General features: G+C 40.6%; 1 protein-coding gene across 2 annotated transcripts in view; it reads left to right on the forward strand.

Annotated features, from left to right (window-relative positions):
* The window catches only part of mindy2 (MINDY lysine 48 deubiquitinase 2), a 28,219-nt gene continuing 6,794 nt past the window's right edge, over positions 1-21,425 (forward strand). Inside the window, exons 1-8 of one of the 2 annotated variants that reach the window (XM_004543084.5) lie at positions 1-1,316; positions 1,677-1,734; positions 4,973-5,037; positions 12,923-13,081; positions 15,040-15,142; positions 16,089-16,231; positions 19,575-19,766; positions 20,642-20,777. In XM_004543084.5, the coding sequence (XP_004543141.2) occupies positions 390-1,316; positions 1,677-1,734; positions 4,973-5,037; positions 12,923-13,081; positions 15,040-15,142; positions 16,089-16,231; positions 19,575-19,754 (1,635 nt within the window). In that variant the 5' untranslated portion in view covers positions 1-389 and the 3' untranslated portion in view covers positions 19,755-19,766; positions 20,642-20,777. Of the gene's footprint in view, positions 1,317-1,676; positions 1,735-4,972; positions 5,038-12,922; positions 13,082-15,039; positions 15,143-16,088; positions 16,232-19,574; positions 19,767-20,641; positions 20,834-21,425 lie in introns of those variants that run through there. The other variant, XM_004543083.6, reaches the window with a different exon arrangement.

Here is a 21,425-nt window from a genome sequence, read left to right on the forward strand (position 1 = left end):
AGCTCTCACTTTCAGCTCGTCTGGGACGCAACGTTAGTTTCAAACTGAGAAATATTCTACATTTTATATATTTATTTATGTTTAAGTAAATGACAGATAAATGTTAAGGCGTGAAATGTAAGCTTGTCACCATAGTGGTAAAATGGTGTGTAGACACGTAGATTAAGTAACACGTCGAGTGGGTCACGCGGTTTAATGTGAGTGATAAGCTTTAGAGTTTACAGAATACGAGGTGACCCAAAACGCACCACTGGTTGTCTGCCGCCCCCCTCGTTCGGCCTGAAAGCAATTCACTCTGGTGACGTCACTCGCAGAGTTGTCATGGCGTCTTTGGGACCGAAGCTACCGCTGCAATTTAGCTAAAATCTGTCGACAACTCGTAAACCGAAATGGAGAAAAATGCAAACTTGCATCGAGACGCTGACGGGAGCTCTTTGTGTGCTACGATTGCGGGAGAAATGGGCGAAGCTGCTACTGTCGCTGGAGTGAAAGGAACAGCCGACAAATGCAAGAATAGTGACGCTCCTCTCTGTAGTTTGGTTAACGTTAGTTATAATATCAGCACCACAACCGATGGTGCTCCCAGTAATGTCACTTCCAGTACCAGTGCCGGGAAGTCTGACGTGCAAGAAGTGGTCGAAGTCCTCCCCGAGCAGCAGCAAGAGGAGGGATACGAGAAGAAGAAGAAGAACGCCGAGGCGAGCGAATTGTGGTCGGGGTCCGATCAGATCAGTAACGGGATGGGGCATGACTCTGTGGTGGCCGCAAAAGACAGCCAGGGTGGTGCCTCAAAGTTGGTAAACAACAAAACCGACGCCTCGTCCTCACCTCCCGATAAAGAGAGCGCAGATGTGCAGGCTGAGGTTTCCGCCAGCGGAGAAAGTGAGCCGACAAAACTTGCCAAACCGACTAATCTGTGTCCGGACAATGCAAACACAGAAAACGTCAAGTCGGGGCTGCCCGCTGATAACGCCTTATCAGAGGGATTGCCGAGTGGGAGTGACCCCGATCCCAGTCTCGGTGGAGAGTCTCGAAGCATAGATTCACTCGAGTCCTTCTCCAACCTCAACTCCTGCCCCAGCTCTGACCTGAACAGTGAGGGGCTGGAGGAAAGAGGACTGGCCTTGGCCCTGCAGAACGAGTACGGGGCTGATGGCACGAAGAGTTCATATGCGAAGGACAGGGCCGCCGGCCAGTCCATATACCACATTAAGTGGATCAAATGGAGGGAGGAGAATACGCCGATCATCACCCAGAACGAGAATGGCCCCTGTCCATTACTGGCCATCATGAATGTCCTTCTGCTTGCATGGAAGGTAAAGGCTTGGAAATGACTGTGGATCAATGCAAACTTGATTTTGCACTGATATAATTAGGCAGATTTCTTAATGCATCTCTGAGCTCTGACAGGTTTCATGCCTTTATAAAGAAAAAGTGTGTATTAAGACTTAACTTAATAACACAACTGTCAGTCTCATCGCTCTGCATTATCTTTTTTTTTTTTTATTAATTTCAGCCAAGACACGTCTTTACGTGATTTCACTAGTTAAACCATCATGCCCAAACGCCTTAAGTGCTTACAGGATATATGATGTACGTATCTTTTACATATTTGTCCCGCTGTGTTGTTTTTAAAAATTACTAATGAACTATGGCTCTGCATACGTCTGTTGCAGGTTAAGATGCCACCTATGATGGAAATTATAACTGCTGAGCAACTGATGGAGTATCTCGGTAAGTCTTTGTAATCCTGACAGCACTTAGTCTCCCATGTGTGTTCAGTGACAAGTCCAAAAAGCAGCATAATCCAGTAGCAGTGTCTTGGGCTGCTCCTACAGCATCACACTAACCTGCATTTGGAGTGGCGCCCATGAGTCCATGCACTTGTAAACATAGAAGCCTGCAAAGCCACTGAGTTTCAGTGCCCTCATAAGCGTTCTTGTGTTTCATGTCCTCTCTAATGAGCAGTTACATGCAGGTCATATACAGTGTTGGGAAGGTTACTTTTAAAATGTATTCCACTACAGATTACAGAATACAGGCCCCAAAATGTATTTTGTAACGTATTCCGTTACGTTACTCAATGAGAGTATTCTGAATACTTTGGATTACTTAATATATTGTCATGTTTTTTACAACTACATGAATGTACTATTGCTGTGTGATTTATTGAGGGTTACTCGCCATACCAATACCAACTGGATGTTTAAATCTTAACATAAAATGAATAACAGTAGGGTGGACATTAGGTAAGGCTGCGCTTTTTTGCAACGATCTCATATAGAAAACTATTCTGAGCGTATATAAAACAGGTCAAACCGAGGTAAAGGGTCCTCTGGCTAATACGCCGGGTTTCGTGTCGGGCTCGTAGCCGAAAACTGGCTTTACTTTGTTGTGTGGGTCAACTTTGCTAGCGAGAGACAGAGAGATGCGTTGAAAGGCTGCTCCAAAGGAACTTATTGTGTCGGAGAAAAACAGGAACACAGTGTACAGTCCTACAGTCTGAGTCCTAATAGCTTACTTACAACTGGGCTTGTCAGGCACTCTTTTTGGCTGTAGTGGTTATTATTATATTTACATGCTTCCATCTCCCGTTTCTGCTCGGTGACAACTCGTACTTTTCTCCTTTTTCCTCCCTCCCTCGCTCGCACATAACGGGTATGGCAGTCCATTCTCCCTGCAGCACGGACTACACTGCCCATGAGGCTACATTCTTTAGGGCGATGCCTGTAACACTCTGCCTATTGCCTTCATATTAAATCATTTTTAAAAATATTTCTTCACGTCATTGTGCAAGTAGAGGTGACATGAGCCACAAGATTGAGACACAGGCATTAGAGCCTCTTAATGCGCGTTTTGTTTGGGTTTCCACCAGTGTGGAATTACCAAAAATAGAGAGAGCATAGCCTAACATATGAAACAGGAAAAGACCGCCGTGTAATCCATTTATTTCAACAAAGTAACTGTATTCTGAATACCACCTTTTAAACGTTAACTCTAACGGAATACAGTTACTCATATTTTGTATTTGAAATGCGTAACGGCGGTACATGTACTCCGTTACTCCCCAATACTGGTCATATATATATATATATATATTATATATATATAGCAGCACAGGGGAATCCCCCATCAGCCAGTCTCATGCTGCTGCAGAGGAAACAGGAGCTGTGTCCTGTCATTCATAACTAAAATTAAACTTCAAATATCAAAATAAAGTGTCACATTAGCAAGGGGCTCTTCAGAGGTAGAGTCACCGATCCACACTTGTGTCACTCTCCAGTGCACAATGATCCACGTAAGGTTTTACAACAGATTTACTAGGATTACTTGTGTGTGAGACATACCTCGTCTCTGTTGATCACACTGACAGACAGTGGCAGATTTGTGCGGCTTGATCACTATGTGCATTTAAAATTGCTGTGTGCGTGTGGTAACTCGTGCTTGCACATAATTGCGGCACACACAGTCTTGCGTAGCGTTAAGGGGCTTCTGGATAGCCTCTTTGTCGTAACACGTAAACACCAAGCTCAGAAGTGGTGTTTTTAAAAGGCCAATGGTTGAGTATCACAGCTCACGAGTAAGCAGCGTAGCATGCCAGAGATCCGGCAGATAGATACAGATATTAAGTGACTGTCAGGGATCAGTGAGTCAACAGGTCAGCAGTGAGGGGTTTTCCCAGTTGTGGACTTGCTGTAGTAAAAGCAGTCAGCTGGCAGGCCCCCTGCTGGAAAAAATCTTGACTTGCACTAAAGTCTTTGTCAAGGCTGTCCAGTTCAGCAAGTAAGACAGAGGTGGTTTTTAGGCTACTGTCTGATCAAACATTTTGTGAAAAGCAAGCTTGTGTTTTACAGTTGTAGAAGACGGCAGCAGGGCTATACCAAGCCCGAGTGAATGCATCCGCTTGCTTTTCCGGTTTGTTTGTGAAGCATGCATTTGGCACACGATATCATAAGTCCCAATAAAGGTTGAAGAACGTAACAAGCCTTTGCTGAGATTTGTATTTTTATTTCATTTAACTTGAAAGCCAAGTTCAGAACTGGGCAGTTATTTCCCACAGCATACGCACAAAGAAACCACTGCGTCATTACAATTATAAAGCACTAATCACACAAAAGAAAGCTTAAGAGGCTCTTTTTATTGGATGTATTCCACTTGTTCTGTTTGAGGAAGATGCATATGAAAGCAGTTTTTATCCTAAACGTGTAGCTGTTTTCACTTAATATAGATGTTGTCGACTAGGCGTCCATGGCATTCCTCTGAGCAGTTCTCAGGGAAAATATGTGTTGACAGTGCAGCACGATACTCCTGCCAGTTCCTAATAAATTTATGATTCTTTGTGAAACATTTTTGAAAACCACTTGCTCAAGAGTTTTAAAAGTAAGGAGTAGACGGCAGTAAAGCATTCACAGCGAGGGGAAGAATGTATTTGCCCTTTGCAATGCTGGAAATGTTCATCAGTGAGATCCTAATGAAAAACAAGACAATTAGCAACGAGCGGAAACCTTTGTCTTGAGATGTAACGGTCAGCTGTGTTTTTGGCGCATCTTGAAACTTATCTGTCTACAGCTGATGTACTGTAAAGTCTCAGTTTGTTGAGTGAAGACTTGCATGTTGGTAGTACTGATCAGGGCAAAAAAATAAATAAGTAAAAGAGGAGCCAGACATCTGCCAGGCTCTGCCCTCTGGCACAGCCTGTATTGCTATAGAGGTGAGTCAGCGGAGCTTTCAGGTGATGCCACAGATGACCGAGATTCAGCTCATCCTCCATATTTGTCACAGACCTTTTTTTGGGATACAGCCGACCAGTGCAAAATCTACCAGTGAGCACTAGAAACAGTTCACAACATCTGTTACAATCTTTACTCCATGTAATGAGTTCCAATCCAGATAGTAATTGCGTTGCTCTGGAATATGACTCGACATATCTGCCAATATCGCTCTCTCTCTCTCTCTCTCTCTCTCTCTCCAGGTGACTACATCCTGGAAACCAAACCTAAAGAGATATCAGAAGCTCAGCGGTTAAACTATGAGCAGGTAAGGCCTGACTCATACCTAAGCAGGCGTGTGTTTTTGCTTATGTGTGTGTATTAGTAAGCTGCTGACTGTTCACGGTGCTTGAGGAGGAGCGAGGGCTGTTTTGGATGAGTTGGCTCTCACTCTCTTGCTCTCTTCTCACCCTCTCTGTTGAAACGACAAATGTGCACGTTTAACACGAGCTATCTGCTCTGCTCGCTGTCTGTATTGAGATTTCTTTTTACTACAGTGACGACACTGCCGCGCTGCTGTGTCTCATGTCCTGCCAACACCCCGTGTAGCTGCTTGTTTAAACTACAACGGGTTTGCACATTTGCATTGACATAGCAGAGAAGGGCAGCGGATGTTCCATAATATGGTAATAAGGGTCGAGTTGATCGCAAACTGCATACATACGACTGCAGCCCAGCTTTTCTTTTTTCTTCCATTGCTCTGTATGTTACATAAGATGTGTCTTGCAAGGCCCAGGGAACAAAAAGGGTCAACAGTGTCAGATTATGTTGTTTCACATGGCAGTAAATGCTTAGAGACGCTTGGGTAAGTTCAGCTCCCGGCTATTACTGAGGCTGTATGTGTGTGGCTCACAGTGAGAGGCTCTTGGAGATGGAGCTGTGGTTCCCTTGCTTCCTCCCATCTCCACTGCCTGCCTCAGAGTGTGGGAGGGGCCCTGCCTCTTCTCCATTTGCGTGGCAGAGCACCAGCACATCTGTGAATGATTTCAAGCCACACTTGTCCCTCGTTCAGAAAGGGCAAAAATAATGCGCATAGGTTCTTCATAGAAGCTCTCTGGAGCGACCTTTCTAAATTTAAGTTGAGCTGAAATACAACCTCTTGAATAAATCAGCAGTGTCCTCAGCATTCAGAGTAAGGGAGTGGTCAGGGTATGCGTTGCATAGTTATTATGGTGGTCTAATCCTAGATACTGGCCCGGGAGTTGTTTTGCATGTGGGTGTCCTTGTGTCCGTTTGCCGCCTGCGTTTGCAGTTGGGCTGGTTGACACAGTTATGTGGAGACTACAGCGGCCAAGGCTTCTTGGAAGCTGGAAATTATGATTTAAAAAGGAACAAGTCTGAGATGTGTCGTGGATGAGAATCAGATGGTGCCCTCTTCTTGATATGTTGCAGAGACATATTTCCGTTGCTCATTGGATTGATGCAAAATGCAAATGAAGTTACCCCGACTTTGAAAAGGATGCTAGGAGTTCATAACCGAAGTAATTCTATTTATAAATTCCGCTTAAAAGTCATCATCTGTCGCAGGAGTGCATGCGGATTAAAATAGCAGATGCACGGCTGCTCTTTAGCTATTGTTAAATATTTACTCGGTGAAGCTGAGGAAGTGAGTGTAGTTTTGCTAGGCTTTCGTCTCAGTGGACCCAGCTGAACACTGTGATTCATCCACAATCACTGAAGGAAGCGGGCTGGGTTTAAGCATCCTCTCTTGTTCCTATTTAGTGTCATTCATAGTATCGATTATTATTCACAAGTATTTTGCGCTGAGTGAAGCAGGTACAGTCCCAGCAGCTGTAGCATGACTCTGAATTTCTATATGCCCTTAAGTGTGGATTTTTCATTAACAAAGGCAAAATATTTGTGTGTGGTATGTTTGAAATCTCTGTCGAAATAAGCCAGCATTGACTGTAGTTAATAAACTTTAGATAATAGAATAAGTTACAATTAAAAAAACAAATCATACAGCCCAGTTTATAAGGTTTATGGAGGTCCTTGTGTAGTGCAGATTACTGAAGGAGTTATAGTATGCTCTCAGTTGTGTGGGTTGTGGTATCAGAGCCTGATTTAATCCGAGTTGGCTCTATCTAATTAAAAGATGAGAAATGAATGTCTACGCAGAGTTGCCAGTTTATCAGGTTTGTTGTGTAAAAGGTAATTTGCAGGTCTTTTCAACCTTGTATTTTATAACAACTACAGTAAAAGTACCAACTGAAAAAAAAAATTTTATGTATGTGGTTATTTTGAATTGGATGCAAACAGCATGTTTCAAAAATGTCAACAGAAGGAGAACAAAAATGTAGAAAAGTTGTGTGATACTAAAAATAAACCAGGGGCCAGGTCTTAAAACTAAACTAACTCTCTGTATGTATTATTGTAGGGTCTACCTTACAATATAAAGCGCCTTGAGGCGACTGTTGTTGTGATTTGGGGCTGTATAAATAAAATTGAATTGAATTGAATCAATACGAATAGAGGCTGAGTATTTTTGCGGTAATGGTCAGTTTGGTGGTCAGAGTTTGGGTATTTAATATTTAATGAGTCTTGTACGCAGGGGACAGTTTAAAAACGAGGTTGAATGGCAGTGACCTTTAGGCCACAGGAAGGGTATCCATGAAAGAAATCCTAAAGGCTGTATCCTGTGAGCTAACAAGGAGAGTGACCCTCTGTGGATGCATCAGTGCACACAGCTTGGTTAACTCACACATTTGTGAAGGCACCATTAAAGCTAAACAAGTTTCATCCAGACTCAGTGAATCCGTGCTTGGTTTTAGTGAAAACGGTGGAAAACCACACATATTGCAATTGCACTGTTGTGCTAAGCTGGCCTCCCTGCTGTCTGGACCTGTCATCTACTAATTAGTGTCAAAGTTCTCAATGTTTGATGTGTCATCTTTATTTGTTTTGTTTATTTTTTTCCATTAAATTTCAGTAAATTCTTTCTTAAATGCGTTTGTACAATTTAGTGTAATCCATTGCGAGGGCTCCTTTGCAAAAAATGTATCTCTATGAAGCTTGATGCTTTGACACTGTCAGAAAGAAACTGATTTCTTTTAGGACCTGGTTTGCTTTTCTGCTCTATTGGGAAAAAGAAATATTCCCCCCATGATTTAGACAGATCTAGATTTGTCTTGAATCTGATGACCAAAATATTGAGTATCAAACGCTGCAGATGTGAGCCAGCACAAAAAGTGTGTCCCACTTTGTGGGACATTGCCGTCTTGTAAACTGTTAATAATTAACACCTCAAACTAATGGGTCTTGACATTATGTAAGACTTCTGAGGCTGCTGGCCTCCATTCATTGACTGATGTTTTTTAGGCTCAAAGATCTATTGTGTATATGTATAAAGATTTATCTGGCGTGTAGATGTACACAGATGACTGCAGGCAGACCCATAAAATATGCATCAGCTTGCACAGACAACAAATATCTGACAGCTGTATTCACTATTCTCTGTTTGCTTCACAGTGACATAAAATGTACAGTGCATCCTCTGAATCCTCTGATTTCATAGCGCTGGACAGTAATGGACAGAAGCTTTGTGGTAATTTTTAAAACACAGCTGATTACAAAGTATAAAGTCATTAGTGCTGTTTCCCTCCAAACACACGGCATACAGTGCTCAGACTCGTTCCATACTTTTGAAATCATCTCTGGAGTTGCTGTTGTTGTTATGTTACCTACCAACAACCACATGAAAGTCACAAATCCCATCTTTCTGACAGTGTGTTTTGATCGTTACTGGTCTTGGAAAGGCTGCATAATTATAGCACTTTAAAATTGGACTTTTCATACACCCTTTATATTTCTACCAGAACCTGGTGCTCAGTTGTGTTTCTTCACAGTAACAATCAGATTTTATGTTCTTTCAAATCTAGAAATAAAGCGAGCATCTTCTTATTGTTTCTGCATGACTGGTGTCACGGTGATTTCTTGGCTTCATTATGTTGTAAAGTGGGAACGGCTACATGTGTTCTGTTCTTAATTGGAACCTTCATCTTAAGAAAATAAATCCTTTTGGGAACAAAGTCCCTCATGTGCTCAGAGAGAGAAGCAGAGAGGCCTGCCCTTAGACACCTTCGCTTAGACTGTGTAAAAAACAAACAAACTGCAAGGCCCCAGCAGAGTACCATGCTAATGTTACGCTGTGGAAGTGTAACACGGCGGGGCTAGATGAACGTGTGCGTGATGCAGTGCTAATCATCTGATCCACGAGCGCTCATCTGCTGTTGGAGCTCTCTGCCCTAAAATGAGGAGATGTGGTCCATTACACATCCCTGCTAATCCTCCCATCACTGCCGCTTATAAGCATCCTAATCCACACACTCAGATGAGCCAGCTGTGGGCTTTCCACCTCAGCTCTGTGCACCAAAGGGTCAAAGCTGGAGCAGCCCAGCGCTTATTGGACACGATCCTATTGCTAGCAGGGGGATGTCAAAACACTTCACAGAAAATACTCTGAAGCCATTGTGGGAAAAACAGGGGAAAAAAGGAAAGACATTTCTGTATTAGATGGTGGGAATTTTTCTGCCTTTTTATTGTTTGTCTATTACTTATTTAGTCTGGTGTGGTATAAATGGCTTTGCGGGGAGGTCTTTTATAGTTAAAAGTCCAAAATGTATCCCCTCCTTCACATTTTTCAAAACTATCCAGTGGGCCTGATTGGAGTCTTTACCAGGGCTGGTTCTAACCCCTGGGCTTTATGTTTGACACCGCCGGTCACCCCTGAGTCCACACAAACTGCCCTGAAAACATGAAGACATTTCGATGCTTGCATATTAGATGTAGTGTATCACAGAAATAAAGTTTTTCATTTGCATAGTGATTCAAACTAGATCATAATAGTAAGACCATATTTTATTCATAGTTTTATGGAAAATGTGTGCAAAGTCATGTCCAAAATAATAAAATTGATTTGTGTCAGACAAAACCCTTAGAAAACATTTATATAATTCATTTGGAAGCATTTTCCCTACAGCTGCTTGGAATTACTATTATTATTAGTTTGGACAAGAGAAGTTTTTAACTGATTAAACATATGAAGGCATTTTTATAATGCAATACAGCTGAGAGAAAATAAATGGGGTTTAATCGTTTAATATTAGAATTTAAAAACTGAAAAATGCAAATAAATCTCCACTTTGTAGGCTCGTATTTATCTTTCTGGTATGTGTGACGGTGGTAATTGGTTTTTGGTTTGTGGAACTTTTTTTTAATCTTCCCATAGAACACACTATACACTCATAATAGAGTTGTCGGGCTCAGCTGCGAGGCTTATCTTGATTTCAGAGTTAAATGGCAGGAGAGGTTTAGTGCCAGCTGGGAAACATTGCTCTGAGGCTGAGTGCAGGAATTAGTCTCTCTCATTGGGTCCTCAGGTGTGTGGTGCAGTTATGTATATAGAGTATTTGCTCTAATATTCATACGGTGAAGTAAAAAGGCTGGTTTTCTAATTAAATCCTCTCTTACCGATAAAGAAAGAATGCCAGTCGGATCCACAGAAAAGGATTTTCCACTTACGCACGATGTATTTGTGTCTGCTTTAAAACCTTTTTACTCTACAGAGATAATGAAAATCCACCAGTCAAAACATGGCTAATGAGAAGTACAACCAGAGACTTTTCTATTAAAATTTTTCTTTCTAAATGTGAGAAAAAAAAATAAAGATTTGCTGATATTTGTTTGAAATATACTTAAAACATGTTTTTGTATTACTATATCAGAAAAGCCTTTTTTATGTATCTATAGCACACGGATCAGGGTCAGCCATGTGCTGTGGATCATCGTGTGTATGTGTGCTACAATAACAAAGGAGGAAAAGAGCTAGCACACACCTAAAACATTACTGTAAAGAGGACGGGGTGTGTTTGTGTGTGTGGGAGTGTGTGAAGATTGTGGAACAGCTGATAGTTACTAAAGATGGCCTCCCAAACAACTTCACATTAGGTGGTAAAATGTGTGCGAATGCTTTGAGTTTAGAACGAGCAGCATCCCGAGGAAGTCATTATTAAAAACATGGTGTTGTTAAAGCATAACAAAAAACACAACATTTAACTATCAATATTAGGGCAGCTCATTCAGACAACTTTACACCAAGCATGGCATTTCCTTGGGTCCCCAACCGTACACCTGCTAAGTGTGAAGAAAAGAGGATGAGCAGTTGTCAACAAAAGCGGAGTACAGGCGCACACATAGAGACTAATTCCTCTATAGTGAGAGGTTTTCTTATCAGTGTAAAAGACAATGTTTTTCTCAGTACTGTTGGATTTGGCTTTAATTGAAAAATAGCAGTGGCATACAAGCTCTCAGTCAGATTCTAATATGCAGGATGTAACTGAAACAATTTGAATCTCATGCAAAATGATGCCGTCTCATTCATACGACTGTTAGTTTGTTTGGGCTTTTTATGCAGGGATCCTGCTCTCTGCCTGTTAGGCCTTATTTTCTTCTTATGTTGCTTATTAGGTGGTATCTGGGCTGCAGCCTCTGTGCAGTGATTGTGTAGTCACTGGGCAAGAAGAGTGTGCAGGGTTTGAATGCAGGTCTCTATGAAAACACAACAACTAGGTTACGGTTTAGCTTCAGGCCTCCCTGTTTTCTCACCTGTGAACTATGTTTTTAGGTTGTGTTTACACAAAATCCAAGACCTTCCTGTGGGTTTATGTTCAAGGAGTTGAACATAAACAGGTGTTTTGTTTCGTTTTGTTTTGTTTAAAACTTACAATGGTTGTGCAGTCGCACTTTTTTTCAACTGAGAAATATGCCAGAATTTCCCATTTTTCTCTCAAGCAGACCTTGAAAAACTCAGCCCACTCATTACAAGAGGAACTAAATAAGAAATCTTATTTTTACAGGAATTTAAATGTTGAAAGCTTTGTCCACTGCTGCATTCGCCCTTTTTTCTGTGCCTCTAAAGTATCTGCCACTGTGCACTGACTTGTGTAAAGCACTTTTAAAACATGGGTAAGCTATTAAGAATTGAAACTTGACTTTAAGAACATTTTAACAAGAATACACTGAGAAGTGGGTGAGGGAAAACTGAAGCAAAATAAAGCAAATCAACACTCTGTTTTATAATGGAAAATTAAGCGCACAGGTGAAACACAATGACATGGAACTGTATTCACAAACTTACTGCAACGGGGACCGGTCATATCTGACAAATAGGCTCAGTCATCCAGGTTTTCCAGGATTTAACTGTTATACCCAGAATGCCAGTTTGTGCTCTCTGTTTGGGGGTTAAAGGTTTGTAGTTCCATAGGTTTGATTCCCAGCTCCTCCAGTGTCCATATTAAAGCTCTTCAATAAGATGCTATACAATATAAATACAGCCCATTTACCACACCACGTACAAATCAGGAGCCTCTGATTCTCTCCTGGTTCCTGTGCCCAGCCACTACTGTCGGGTACACGGCATAAAACATGATCTAATCTGAAAGATAGATGGATGTGGATTCAGTTTTTTTACTTTTTCAGGACTTTTGTTTGTTTGTATTTTTTTTCGCCTCCTGGTATCACAGCTCAGTCCGTTCATAGCAGCCACAGTGGGTTTGTTTTGTCACAGTGTGATAGCGGCAGGGGGGTGGTATCATGCGAAAAAGTGACGTCAGTGCATCTTTCGGCTACAGTGAGTCATCTCCCATCATCTGGTCATAAAGACATGACACATTGAGGGAAGAAACGACATTTGAAGTTGATCTTACCAACTGCTGCAAGCAAACAAAAAGTAAAAATCTGCTTTACTTGAATTTTTGAAAGGAAAAAATAAAATATTATTATTAGCCGCTTAAAACATATACTGATGTCGTTGAGTTTAGATGAAAAGCTGAACTGTGTGTAGTTTGTTACGGCGTGAAATAATCACAGGAATATTTAATTGCATGAAGTTGACTGATTGAGCAAAAAGTAAAAAGAGCAGTATATATGAAAATAACTCCGCTACAATAAAATAATGTGATCTGACAAAACTACATGAAAGCAGGTTTTTGTATTGGTGTAAGTGACAGCTAATGGTTTATTTTAAAGTTCTAGAAATTGATCCACGAGGACCCCAGCAACTGTTGTGATTACTTGCATTTTTTCTGATCAGTTCAATTTGATTTGTATAACATCTGTGTCTCACGCTGCTGCGCTGTGTCCTTTCTGTTTTCTAGAACATGAGTGATGCCATGGCAGTGTTGCATAAGCTGCAGACAGGTCTAGACGTGAATGTGAAGTTCACCGGGGTGCGAGTCTTTGAGTACACCCCAGAATGCATTGTGTTTGATCTGCTGGACATCCCTCTTTACCACGGCTGGCTGGTTGACCCCCAGGTGAGATGGATCTTATTTTGCCTTTACTGCCGTAGAAATCGGCCCGTTTTCTTTTTCTTCTTTTTTTATCTTCAACATAATATGAATACTCTCAGTTTTGTGTTTTTTGTGTTTTTTTTTTTTGTTTTGTTTTTTTTCTCCACACATATACGTTGGACGTTGAATTCATTTTAGTTGTAGTCCAATTAAGTAGTCTTGTTCTAACTTATTACTGCAAATTGTAGCCTCAATTTTCAGTTCTTAGCTAACAGGAGCAGCACCTGGGTCTTCTGCTGCTGTAGCCCATCTGCTTCAAGGTTTTACATGCTGTGCATTAAACGATGCTCTTCTGCATACATTGGGTGTAATGAATGGTTAGTTGAGGTAGTTTTGCCTTCCTATCATATTGAAGACATTTTCAGCTAGAGAACTGCAGGTCCGAGGATATTTTCTCTTTTTCAGGCTTGTAAACCTCGAGATAGTTGTGTGGGAACATCTCAGTAATTTAACACTTCCTGAAATACTCACATCAGCCCATCTGCCACAACCACAGTCACTTAAATCACCTTTTATTCCCATTCTGATGCTCAGTTTGAACTTCAGCACATCCTCTTTCATGTTCACATGTCTCCATGTATTGACTTGCCCCCTTTTTTGTTTTTTAATCTGTGCTTTATTCTAACATCTCATACAGTGCAGCATCATTTTCAAGCAGTTTTACATTTCGACAGGTCATGTTTTTCTTTATTTGCATGCCACATGACTTTACATCCTCGATATGACGCTTTAAAAATTAATGTCAAAACAAGAGCATAAAAACAAATTGTTCTGATTAACCCCACAAACAGGGAGGAAATTAATAAATGATTAAACAAAAAAATGTGCCAAAAAGAATAGAAAGAGATGTGGATTGAAGCACCTTGTTGTAATTATAAGGCCATTGCAGAGTTAAAAAGCTTTATAAAACAGAGATTTTGTAGCTTCAATGACTTTTAGCTAATTTTATATGTTTGCATGCTTTTACTTCCATATGTTTTGTGGTGGTGGATTAAGCTTTAGAAACCAATTTATAATACATTCAGTGGGGGCACCTGGAGCACAAAGACTTTAGTCTTAGGGTGTTATTATTAGATTTGTGAAAAGAAAAAAAATAATGTTAAAAATGATTGGATAAAAGAAATGACAATTAAAAAGATGAACAAGAATGTTTTTCATTTGGTTTTAAACTCGTCCAATATGTGTGCCAACATTATCAGAGCACGATGTGGTTGCTTGTTCCAGCAGCGTCTCCAGTATCAGGGGCGAGTCGGAGAACAATCATTTGTTCTGCTTCAGAGGACCTGAGAGGTTGAGTTGGTTCATGGCTTAGGAGCCTGTCAGAGAGAGGAGGTCTCCAACCTTTAAAAAAAATGAGCCATCCACTATAACGCATGCACCTTAACAGAAAGCTCTTTATTCTGGACATGAACAGAAATGATGAGTGTAGGTGGCAATCTCCTCATTTCAATACAAGCTACTGGAATTAGTCTCCAAATGCAGCTCACACCGTACCTCTCCATTAGCACGTAATTAGAATTTACTCTTGTACCAGTTTCAGCTCACCTTTTCTTTGAAAGTTTTATTTTTGTTCTATTTTATCAGCTTTTCTTTATCTAATCGTTCTCCAAGTCCTTATGAGTCATGATAAATTCCCACTTGCAGATGTTTACAGCAAAAACCGATCTGAAAGTAAAAGGTGACCTTTTAAAGTGCACTCTCCCATTTGATCGTCTTTTTGAGAAACGTTAATGAAAGGTCATGTTCTTTATAAGTGTGTAATCTGTATAAAGACTTAATAGGTGAGTGTAACAGATTTAAATAAGTTAACTTTTTGGGGAGCTGCTGTCATAAATTTTCTTTTGGTTTTTCTGCAGCTTTTCGTAAAACAACATCAAAGCTTGTTGAATGTTCTTTCCCACACTTTTTATCTTTGTTTACAGATGCATGATATTGTAAAGGCAGTGGGCAACTGCAGCTATAACCAGCTGGTCGAAAAGATAATATCCTGCAAACAGTCAGACAACAGTGAGCTGGCAGGAGAAGGTAAGTGCTTTCTCTACTCTCCTGATCTGCCCGACTGCTTTCTAGTCTCCCATTTCTTCTCTTTTGATCCTGTGTACTTGAAGCTGGAGAGAAAAGTTGTACATTTTAGTAAAATAATAAAAATATTTTTCTTTTTTTTTTCTTTTAAAAAACAAAAAAATGTGAAACATTTTTTTGTTGGCATTACATTAGACATGCTTCCCCAGAAAACCACAGACTGAGTTTAAACAAAAACCAGGACATACTTGTGACTACTCATCAAATGACCTATTTCCTCGGCTCACAGCGTTCCTACCAGCTGTCTGTAACTTCTCAACTAAATATTTGCTCAATCAACACTGAGCTTCCTAAGTAGTTGTCAGCTGGGCTGCTACCACATCGACACATCACCGCATTAGTCGATGTCCCGATATGGTTCATTTAATTATCTTGGACAGAGATTAAATTCTGAGAAAACTGAGTTTTGTGTAAAGTTGATTAAATCTTTAAAAGATTCATTCACAATCTAGGGTAGAGTGTTTCTCAGTGGTAGCATTCCACTGATTTTGAGTTTTGAATGCTGCTCTGTTGTACAGATGTCAAATGTGACTGTAAAGGTTGCCAGTTCGAGCAGAGAGTCAGAGTTGCTCAGAGTGAGGATAGACATTACAGCAGAATTTCCACAAAGCTTTCCAAGTAGCGACCTGTGTTCATGAATGAACTGGGATTGCTTGATTGGAGTCCAGGCGACTCATCCAAGTGGTAGCTCAATGACAAAAATAGCTTTTATGGGATCTAGCACGTAAAGCTAATCAAAACAAAGGAACTAAAATTTATAGTCACCTAAATCTGCTTTATATTCCCCAAGGAATTTAAACCAATTAAAAGTCATCAGTGTTTCTTCATTTTCTAATCTAACTTCATTTAATTTTCTGTTTTGTGTTTTTTTTCTCTTCTCTCTCATTAGGCATCGTAGCAGAGCAGTTTTTAAACAGCACAGCCACCCAGCTGACTTACCATGGACTGTGTGAGCTCACATCTACGGTACAGGAGGGAGAGCTCTGCGTCTTTTTCAGGAATAATCACTTCAGCACCATGATCAAGTACAAGGTAAAACTACCAAAAAAGTAACAGCATATTTGCTCTGACTGTGAACCTTATTGATGTAACTTGCATTTAATATATTTTCCTGATCAAGACGGCATTTGGCAACCTTCACTGGGCTTTATTTGGTTCACTCCAAGAATGAAAGGTCATCATTCCTCCATGCTGTTTCCTCTTTCATCTACAGTAAATGAAAACCTCTGCGCCATCAATGAAATAGTGAAAAACGACTATTCAGAAGAGTAATACTACGTAAGTTATCAGGTAGCCTCACTACTACCTGATAACTCTTAATGGCAAGTTTTGATACCTTAGTATATATCAATAAAGACAAGGTTTGACGATTTTTCCAAGGGTAGTTGCATAGACAGAGACCACCCTGTCGACACCCAGTCGTTCTGTTCCATAAGCAGGTCTGGAATATGACAGAAACTGCTCAGCTCAGAAAAGAGCTTCAAGAGTTACTCTTAGTATGCTTTAAAGGGGTAAAGAGTTGAGATTTATGTAAGAAGCCACTGCTACATTGCAACAGCTTAAATGGGTCAGGACGTCATGATACCATCTGTCCCTCTAGCAGCAACAAGTCTTGCAGCCCTTTAAATGTCAGTTGTTGTAGATTGTATGTGATATATGAACACAAAATATAATCGTAAAACGATTAAAATAACGTAAAAATAATATAACGTGTTTTTTTTTTTTTTCTTCAATCGAGGTGCAATTGGTTGCACAGAGGATGTTCACCTGGGAGAGCAGTGTCCAAATGACCTAGTGGGAGGGGCTACACAACATGCATAACAAACCTACTGAAGTGTTAATAAGTTACAGTTGAGCTCACAGAAAACAGCTCAACCACTTTCTTGTTTCTGATGAGTAGTTCTTTTGCCTTTAAGTGGCATCTGTGTAGTTAATGATATGCTTTAATATATTCATCAGTCTGAAGAAAGCTGTTTATTTATGTGTACATAACATTAGACACCACATTCACAGTGACCCTAAGAGGGTCATTGCTTACCATATATCTGCAGCAGGGAATAACCTTTCCTGTTATCCACGGAAGGGGAAGTGAGTGTCTGTTCTTTCATTTTGAATAGTACACTTGTTGCCAATATAAGCAAAGCAGTGCATGTGTGTGCCCAACAACCATCAGACAAAGCATAATAACAGCCCATGGTCTCTTGTAATCACTCCAAAGCAGACCTTTGCATGAACTTGTACACATACATGCTAAACAGCCTTATTTATCTGTGAAGACTGTATGTGTAGGGTCTAGCATGTGATTTAATCTGAACACTGGCACGTTGTTTTTATTCTTCATAAATAATTCTCCTTCAAATAATTAATATGGGGATCCGAGGAAGGGGATCGGATAAATACCGAAGCACTTTATGTCCGACATCAAAAGAGTTAATCCTGTGAAAGAGTTTATTATTATAGAACAATCAACATTTCCTCAACTTAATATTTTGTAACCAAACTCATTATAATAATAATCATAATTATAAGGAAAATAACAATAAGAGTAATAATATAACTTTGTCTGTCTACATACTCGTTCCATGATCCAAAATTCAACAACCACACTGGCACACAGGCACATCTTAGGCCTCTGAAGGTTCTTATCTAGATTACATATTATCTCTCCATGTTACCTAGCAACCACCTAGCAACAGACTAAAGTGACCCATTTTTAACTTTAACTAATGCAACTGTAAAACCTTATAAAAGAATCATATTTTAATGTTACAACAGTAACTATTAGTAACATCTAATAGCCTCAAAACGTTAAAATTATGTAATTTTTTTTTACACCATCATGTTGCCTGGCAACCACTTAACAGTGGCCTAAGGTGACATTTATATGGTAAATCAAATCAAATCACTTTTATTGTCACATCACATGTGCAGGTACATTGGTACAGCACAAGCGAGTGAAATTCTTGTGTGTGAGCTTCACAAGCAACAGAGTTGTGCAAAATACAATAACAGGCAAAATATACGAATGGCTAAATCTGAAACTAATAAATATATGTACAATATATAATAGTATATGCAAAAAAAAATATTTCTGGATGTGTATACTAAATGTTTTTCTATGTGTGTGTGTGTGTGTGTGTGCGTGTGTGTGTGTGTGTGTGTGTGTGTGTGTGTGTGTGTGTGTGTGTGTGTATACACATATTTTACAAATTAAATAGAGTCAACAATAAATAAAATATATAAAAATATACAGAGTTGAGACATGTGCAAAACAGTGGCATTAATGTACAGTGTGTAGTGCATAATGTTGAAGTTCCAGTAGTGAAGGTGAGGTGTCTATGACGTGTTCAGCAGTCTGATGGCCTGATGGCCTGTAAAAGCTGGGGTCCTGAGTAGGGATGGGTATCGTTTAGGTTTTATCCGATACCAGTGCCAAATCGATACTTTTGAAATGATGCCGGCGCTCGAACCGGTGCTTAAAGAATGGAGAACACAAACTTTGTCCAAAAACCTCCTATGTTTTTATTTTTAGCAGTCTCTTTTTTTTCTGCAAAATGATAAGCACGGTCCAGCCCTACACACGGAGCGATCCGAGCTAACTCGCTAATGGAGATTTGCCACACCCGCAGTAGATGTGCTCTGTGTGAGGTCTCGCAGCAAGCTATCAAATACGGTACATTTGATAGCTTTTTAAAAAATGCTATGCGTCGCCAGGTGTTTCATCAGATTCGAGGTGTTACCTCCTTTGCACAGTATCACCTTAAAGCACTTGTTGCAGGCTGCTGAGTTTGCATCTTTTGCTGTGAAGTACAGCCAGACTTGTGACCGCTTCGCCTTGGGCATTTTTAATCTGTAGCTCTGCTCTAAAAGAACGTACGTAACTGGGCCCGCCTACTGTACTTGGAAAGGTAAAATGATCGGCTAGAATCCAAAGTGTATGACATCTCGGGGAGAAAAAAAAAAGCACCGAAATGTGTGCTGCTTTTCGGTCTGGTTACTACCGTTTATGTCAGAACCGGTGCCATAATGGCACCGGATATCGGTACCCATCCTTGTCCTGAGTCCTGTAAATCAGTTTGCCAACACCACCAACAGACCAACTAATATTGTGGCATTGGCATGTATTATTAATAATGATCATTTAAATGATGAAAATAGAAAATGGTAGACAATAATCTCTGGCTCCACAAAGCTGATAAATTCTGGAACTGAGACTGCTTACTTTGACCTTCAGCGCTATCACATTGACCAAATCTGACAAATAACCTTTGAAAGTCCTTCACCTCCTTTGTGGTAATAACAAATACACATTGTACTAACAGCATGTTTGTATACACTGATAAGATGTGTGTAATCTGTGTGTGTTGTTTCCCAGGGCCAGCTGTACCTTCTGGTTACAGACCAAGGTTTCCTGACGGAGGAGAAGGTTGTCTGGGAAAGTCTGCACAACGTTGACGGCGACGGCAATTTCTGCGATTCGGAGTTCAGGTTGCGGCCTCCTTCTGATCCAGAGACTGTATACCGTGGCCAGCAGGATCAGATAGACCAGGTCTGAGCACTGATGCAGGCAAGACTAGCAGAACCAGTAACAATTCCCGTCCAGACCGTGATGTGTTTAAATGTGTTGTGCTTTTCACACCATCAGTGTGACACAAAGTAACGTTTTGGTTTGTTTTTTTTTTAGCTGCTTTAAAGCATTGGCCTCAATGAAACACAACACCAGTTCCCATGAGACACAGAATTATCGAAGTGAATAGACACGGGAAATGAAGCCAAAGAAATAAACTCTGCGTCAACCAAGGCTAAAAAAAAATATAATGGAAACTTCTTAAATAATAAATGTGTTGTAGCTCCCAGTGCAAATCACATACAGGGCAGCCTGAATAGCACCGGGCAAGGCTGCATGGCACCTTGCCCCCCTCTAATGCATGCTTCACTGTGGTCCCTATCAATGCATTGTGTTTGTCTGTGATGCTCTTTTACCTGTTTCACAGCTGTCTTCTTCTCGGTGGACCAAAATAGATTGAACACAGATTTTCTGCCTCGCTCCCACACATGCACCAATGAGACATGAACAGAGGGGCTATTACTTTTTATTCTTCTTGCTTACTCAGGTCTAGCACTCTTTATCAGCAAAACTGGTTTTGTAAGAAAACTGTATTTTATGGACGACTCATGACTTCAGTTAGATGAAGAAAAAAATTCACCATCTTTACAGCGACACTGTGCATAGCATAGACAAGGAAACACTTTAGATAATGCACTCTGACAAAGTAGACGACAGACACAGTTGTTTCTCCGAATAAGGAAAAACTTGAGGCTTGTGACCAACTGTTCAATAACCATAACACAGTATTTGATGGATTTAAGCGTTGCAGTGATAGATTTGCTCATAGGTGATTCTTTCTCCACCTTTATATGTGTGTTCATGTCTGTTATCAGGATTATCTGATGGCGCTGTCACTGCAGCAGGAGCAGCAAAGCCAGGACTTACAGTGGGAACAACTCCCAGAAGGCATCAGTGATCTAGAGTTGGCGAAAAAGCTTCAGGAGGAAGAGGACCGACGAGCCTCCCAGTACTACCAGGAGCAAGAGCAGGAGCAGGCGGCGGTGGCAGCAGCAGCACACGCACAGGTAGGGAGGGTGGGAGATAGGGAGATAGCAGGTAAGAAAGGAGGTAATTTTATGAACCACGGAGGGTAAAGTTTGCCTTTTGGAAACGGAAAGATGTCTGCATCAGAGAGCGGAATTACAAAGGAGGAACTGATGATGAAAAGGGGAAGGTGATAGCAAATAATCATCCTTTTTCTCCTTAATTTGTGTGAGCAGAGTATAAAATTCAGAAAGTGGACAAAAAGAAATAAAACAGAGAACAGGAGATAAAAGTAAAACTCTTCAGTTTTATTCACATCAGTTTCTTTATACAGCTTTTCTCCTTTTTTACATTTTTCTTCCGGCTGCTCCTTTTAGGGGTCGCCCAAGTGGAGCATCTCTCTCCATCACACCCTATCCCTAGCATCCTCTTCTATCACCAACCCTCTGCATGTGCTCCTTCATTGCATCCATTTATCTTCCCTGTGCTCTTTTCTCTTGTCCTCCAGCCTGGCAGCTCCATCTTCTACATCCTTTGTCGAAAATATCCTCTATCCCTGCTCTGCACATGTCCAAACCATCTCAGCCTCGCCCGTCTTTGTCTAAAAATTCACATTTTTGTTGTTGTTATTCA

This window comes from Maylandia zebra, linkage group LG1, assembly GCF_041146795.1.
Source record: "Maylandia zebra isolate NMK-2024a linkage group LG1, Mzebra_GT3a, whole genome shotgun sequence".
Classification (NCBI taxonomy): domain Eukaryota; kingdom Metazoa; phylum Chordata; class Actinopteri; order Cichliformes; family Cichlidae; genus Maylandia; species Maylandia zebra.